General features: G+C 52.7%; 1 protein-coding gene across 1 annotated transcript; it reads left to right on the plus strand.

The window, feature by feature from the left end:
• The first annotated feature begins 4,011 nt into the window (after positions 1–4,011).
• Positions 4,012–5,902, plus strand: Btg2 (BTG anti-proliferation factor 2). Its single transcript, XM_010645043.1, has 2 exons — positions 4,012–4,229; positions 5,476–5,902. Exons 1-2 carry the CDS (start codon positions 4,088–4,090, stop codon positions 5,808–5,810), a joined length of 477 nt encoding a protein of 158 aa, XP_010643345.1. The 5' UTR covers positions 4,012–4,087; the 3' UTR covers positions 5,811–5,902.
• Positions 5,903–5,911: the final 9 nt, after the last annotated feature.

The following is a 5,911-nucleotide window of genomic DNA, read 5'->3' on the forward strand; positions in this document are numbered from 1 at the left end:
TTCTTTTCATCAATTCTGGTGCCAGGATGTGAGGCCCAGAACGCTCGGCCCACCATCAAAGATGGACCTGGGAAGACGGGTGCTGAGTGAACCAGGGAGCTTTCAGTGCCATGACCTCGTTCTCTGGTTTCCTCGGTGGCTGGCTTTGGTCACTTTGGGCCTTGCTGACATCTGGCCTCTGGCTCATGAACCTGTGAATTCTCTCTTTCCAAGGTCAACCCAGTTTCCTGTAACATTTATATGTTATTTCCCCACAACGAGCAGAGGCAACAGTCTCCTCTGGCCTGACCCAGATTCTGGGGAGGAGCTGGTGAAGAAGCCATCTGACAGATGTGTCTAATGCCAAGACATCAGACTCCTAAGCCACTTTGATTAGCTACACGAAGGGAGACAGTATTTGAAACCTGAATTGTGCTGGAAATGTGCAGCCTAGGACAGTGAAACCAGTTTCCAGGGAATTTGCAAACTGTCATTGGGACAAGATGCCAACCCCTAAAAAGATCCCCACTGAAACTAAAACAGCCAGGCGTGGTGGTGCACGCCTATAATCCCAGCACTCGGGAGGCTGAGACAGGAGGATCGCTGTGAGTTTGAGATCAGCCTGGGCTACATAGTGAGTTCCAGGTCAGTCTCAACTACATAGTGAGACCCTGTCTCAAAATAAAAAAAAAAAAAAAAAAAAAAAAAAAAGAAAGAAACTAAACGCCAGACAAATGTTGGACAGGGCAGTAATTCAGCACAGGGTGAAAGGCTGGCCTAGGGCTTGTGGTGGAAGGCCAGGCTGAGGCTGTGGCTTCAGGCGAGCAGGTGACTGAAACTGTTGGAAGGTGCTTGTGAGGCGTCCAGGAGCTCAGGGCATGAGCCAAGGGCACCAGGCCCACAGGCATGTGTGAGGTAGGGACCACATTACAGGGCAAACCTAGGGATCGCAGGCAGCGTGGGCAGGGGTCTGGGGAACAGAGCTGCTGTGATATTTAGAGAGGAGAGTGACCCCTAAAGTGGCAAAAACCTAAAAAAGGTAGATAGGGCTAATTTAGGAGAGATTAGATAGAGCTCTTGAAGACACTGGTGTAGGCAAAGACTTCATGAACAAAACCCGGATTGCACAGGAAATATCACAGAGAATCAACAGCTAGGATCTCATCTTATGAAAAAGCTTTTGTACAGCAGAAGAAACCACCCACTGAGTGAAGAGACAGCCCACAGAGTGGGAAAATATTTTTACCAGCTGTTTCTCAGATGAAGGACTAATATCTAGAATATATAAAGAACTCAAAAAAATCAGACCCCCAAATTTAAAGACCCAGTCCGAAAATGGGCATCTGGAATGAACAGACATCTCTCAGAAAAAGAAGTAGAAACAGCAAATAGATGCATGAAAAAATGTTTACATCACTGGTCATCTGAGACATGCAAAGGAAAACAACACTGAGATTCTATCTCATTCCAGAAAGAATGGCTGTTATCAAGAAATCAACCAATAACAAACACTGGAGGGGCTGTGGGCAAAAGGAATCCTTCTCCTTGTCGGTGGGAGTGCAGACTGGTGCAAGCACTGTGGAAATTCATCAAAAAACTAAAACTAGAGGCCTAATTTGCCCAGTTCTTCCCCTCCTTTTACCTTTCTGGAAAGAATTAAAAGCATCATATCACAGCAATATATGCACACCCATGTTTAGCAGCACAATTTGTAATAGCTAAGTTCTGGAAACAGCCCAAATGTTCATCAACCAATGAATGGATAAGGATGGATTTTTTTATACAATGGAGTACTACTGTGCCATAAAGAAGGATACACTTGAAACATTTCTAGATAAAAGGTGGACCTTGAGACCACATTCTCAAGTGAAATAAATAGGACACACGTTTAAAATATCTCATTGTTTTTCTAGTATGAGAAGTGTAAATAAGGACCAAAGGCATAAAGACCAAAACGTACATTAGATATTGGGAAATGGGAAGAAAATGTTCAAACGGGAAAGGGAAAAAGGGAGGAGGGGAGGAAGGAAGGGAAAAGAAAAAGGAATAGAAAGAAAAATGGAAACAAAGCTTTTATAAATAAGGAAGCAAGAATAGCAGAGAGAGGGGAAGGGAATGGAAAAAAGAAGCAGCAAGATATAGCATGCACAGGTACAGATCCCCTATGATGAATGTGGTCGTTCTGTACATCTAAAGTGTACCATTAAAATTTTAAATAAAAATAAATTATGAGCAATCTCACTATTGGGGAAAGGAGCCCACTGTGGTCACCTAGACTTGAAGAGGCCACGGTGTGGGGCCTGGGTCGAAAGAGGGAAGCACAAGGGAGGCCCAAGAGTGGCCCCGAATTCTCAGGGTGCAGGGACTGGGACAATGGGGGTGTCGCTGGCAGAAATGGAGCTCAGGGAGCTGGCTCTGGGAGACACAGCGTGGCAGCCAGCTTTTTGTTACCACGACCAAAATACCTGAGAAAATCGGCTCAGCGGAGGAAGAGCGTATTTTGGCTCACAGTTTTAGAGAAAAGCTGCGCATCTTGTGACCAGGAAGGAGACATGGGGTGAGGTGGGCGGATGAGAGGATGAGGCAGGAGGGTGGCAAGTCTGAGGCCCAGATTGGGCAACTTAAAATAAAAAAGAAAAAGGACTTGGGGTATGGCTCCGTGGAAAAGTGCTTCTGAGCTCACTCCCCAGTGCCACCAAAAACAACAAATCGGAGAGAAAGGGTAGGAGATCAGATATAGGGCAGGGAAGGAACCAGAGTTGTCACAGGACCAGGACGGGAGAGAAGGCAGAGAAGCCGTGGGTGTTCAAGGATAAGGCCCAAAAGCTGCTTCCAAAATGTAGCCGGAATCAGGTGTGGTGGTACATGCCTGTAATCCCAGCATTTGGGAGGCTGAGGCAGGAGGGTCACTGTGAGTCTGAGACCAGCTTGGGCTACTTAGTGAGTTCCAGGTCAGTCTCAACTACATATTGAGACCCTGTCTCAAAAAAACAAAGCAAAACAAAAAATGTAGCTGGAAAACCCGGCGTGAGACCCTGTCCCAAGGGAGTGGGGGTGGGGTGGGACTCAGGCTATATAGCTCAACACAAAGGTCCTGGGTTCAATTCCCAGTACTGCACAAAACCAAACAAATAGACAAAAGGCAGAAGCCCAGATCACAAGGAAAACAAGAATTTACACAGGCCGGGGGATTTGATGAACAACTACAGACCTAAGTGTGCCAGACCGGGGCTGGCTCTGGGACTGGGTTAGAAGTTGGCCCGAGGCCCAGGCCAGGCCCTGGGGCCGTGTTCTCTCCCCCTGGGCCCAGCAGAGTTTGGGCTGGAACTCGGAAGACAAAGAGGAAGGAAGAGGGACCGGGAAGGGGGAGCGGAGTGTATCGTTCAGGGCTGACTGCTAGGTTCAAAAATTTGGCATTTAAAGGAAAGTGAGATCTGGGAAAATAACCCGGGGGCAGAAGTCTGGCCGCACTCCCCTCACCGAAGCACTGAGAAAGAGTTGGATTTTTCAGGCAACAAAAAGGAACTGCTTAAGAGCAAGGACCTTCAGGGGCGCGGTAGCGTTGTGGGAGTAAACAGTGCGTTCCCCACTATTGAAGGCTCAAGAGGAACCCATTCTGTTTAGCTTTAAAAAAAAAAAAAAAACAAACACCAGCAAAGCAGAAACACGGGGACAAAGCGTCGGGGTGAGTGGTTTTGACGGGCTGCGGCTGGAAACCGGCGTGGGAGTCGGAGAGACCGCTAGGGAGAGGCGGCATCAGGGAAGGCTCCCTGGAGGAGGCGGCGCTGGTCTCAAACTCACAGCGCGGGAGTGCCGTCTGGCCAGACTAATAAAGGCCTCAAAGCCCAGCGCAGATTCCCAGCACTGACGTCAGCCGGCGATGACCTCAGCGCGGGGGAGGCGGGGCGGGGCTGGCGGCTTGTGCCCGCCCCCATCCGCTGGCCGTGGCCAATGGGCGCCGCCGCCGGCTGCCCCGCCTCCGCGAACTGTATGAAAAGCCCGGCGGGGGAAAGCCCGGGCAGATCCCGGGGAAGCGGCGGGGCGAGTGCACCTCTGAAAGCAGTGTCACCCCACGGCAGACCGCTCCCCGCTCAGAGCCGCGAGCGACATGAACCACGGGAAGAGAGCAGACATGTTTCCGGAGATCGCCGCCGCCGTGGGCTTCCTCTCCAGCCTCCTGAGGACCCGGGGCTGCGTGAGCGAACAGCGGCTTAAGGTTTTCAGCGGGGCGCTCCAGGAGGCACTAACAGGTGGGCGCGCACCAGGGGCCTGGCACTGCCGGCCCTCGTCCCCTCTCTGCCTGGGGCGTCTTCTCCCCTCCTCCTGGGCCTTCCACGCGAGGTGTTCCGGACTAGGTTCCCTCCTCCGACTCCCGGGTTAGGGTTAGATCACCCTCCCCGGCCCGGAGCTAGGTCGAGTCTCGGTACGTGGTGGTTCCGATGGAGCGCGTCCCTCTGCTCTCCACGGGACACAGACCCTCCCTTGTGTACGTTCCCTAGCCCCAGTGTGGACTCCAGGAGAGGGTGTGTCTACGGTCAGAGTGGAGTGCCGGATCGAGTTCCTCTGCGGACCTTTGTCACCTCAAGACCCTCGCGGGGTGCCACAGGCTTCCCAGCGGCCGGGGAGCTGTACGAGCCCCTCCCTGAGCCTTCTGAGCAACTTGGAGGCCCTGCCGTGGTTCTCCCGGCTGTGCGGGCTTGTGCTGCGGCCCACCATTCTCCCAGCTGTCCCAGCTCTAATCTGGAATCCCGACCCGCTTTGTAGTTCTTTTTGGTCCCTGTTCGCCATCTGCCACCTATTGTGGCATGGAAGACAGCCTGTAGCCAGTAACTGCTGGGGGCCTGTGTGTGTGTTGGGGAGGTGGGGCGAGAGTCGGGAGGTTGACCAGAGATAAGCAGCAGGCAGGCTGGCTGGAGAGAGACCTATCTCCCAGCTGTTCCTAGGCTGTCTGCAGCCTAGAGCTTCGATAGCCATCTCTGAGCCTGCAGGCCTGTGGAGCAACAGCTGTTTCATCAAAACAACCCATTTCTTGTCCATTAGCCACTGCTAAGGATCTTGGGCTCTTCTAAAGGTGGCAGGGGGCCCACTGGGGACAGGGTGGATGACTTGCTGTGGACCCATCAGCTCAGGAGTACCCAGAGGCCCTGCCTGGACTTGCCAGCTGCAGGTCACACACCCTCCTTTCTTAAACTGGGGGATGGGCCAAGAGCAGTAGCTTGGCCACTGGAGAGTCCCTCAGAGCCCAGACCCATTTCCAAAATACACACACACACACACACACACACACCCTGGCCTGGGAGGGGCCAAGGAGTCTCTCCAGCTCCCGTAAAAAAGTGGCGAGAGGGTTTTAGAAGGCTGCTGAGACCCAGCAGGAACTCCTACCTCCCTTAAAATCGTTGGGCCCCTCCTCTCCTCCTCAGCCTTCACCCTCATTCTAACGCAGTCATATCCGTGGTCTGGCTCCTCTAACCAGGCCCCATTGTCCTCCCTCCACAGAGCACTACAGACACCACTGGTTTCCCGAAAAGCCGTCCAAGGGCTCTGGCTACCGCTGCATCCGCATCAACCACAAGATGGACCCCATCATAAGCAAGGTGGCCAGCCAGATTGGACTCAGCCAACCCCAGCTGCATCAGCTGCTGCCCAGCGAGCTGACCCTGTGGGTGGACCCTTATGAGGTGTCCTACCGCATCGGAGAGGATGGCTCCATCTGTGTCCTGTACGAGGAGACCCCAGTGGCCACTTCCTGTGGGCTCCTCACCTGCAAGAACCAAATGATGCTGGGCCGGAGCAGCCCCTCGAAGAACTACGTGATGGCCGTTTCCAGCTAGACCCCCGTGCCCACCCTGTACTCTACTGTACTCATCCTGCCATGACAACAGGCCACTGTATACCTCAACCTGGGGACATGTGTTTTTAAATGAAGAGCTAT

The sequence above is a fragment of the Fukomys damarensis genome, unplaced genomic scaffold, assembly GCF_012274545.1.
Source record: "Fukomys damarensis isolate Sample0158 unplaced genomic scaffold, DMR_v1.0_HiC HiC_scaffold_11, whole genome shotgun sequence".
Lineage (NCBI taxonomy): Eukaryota > Metazoa > Chordata > Mammalia > Rodentia > Bathyergidae > Fukomys > Fukomys damarensis.

Coding starts and splice junctions, on each gene's coding strand:
- Btg2 (XM_010645043.1), top strand. CDS start 4,088: ATGAACCACGGGAAGAGAGCAGACATGTTTCCGGAGATCGCCGCCGCC. Junction 4,230..5,475: donor GCTCCAGGAGGCACTAACAG/GTGGGCGCGCAC, acceptor CTCCCTCCACAG/AGCACTACAGACACCACTGG.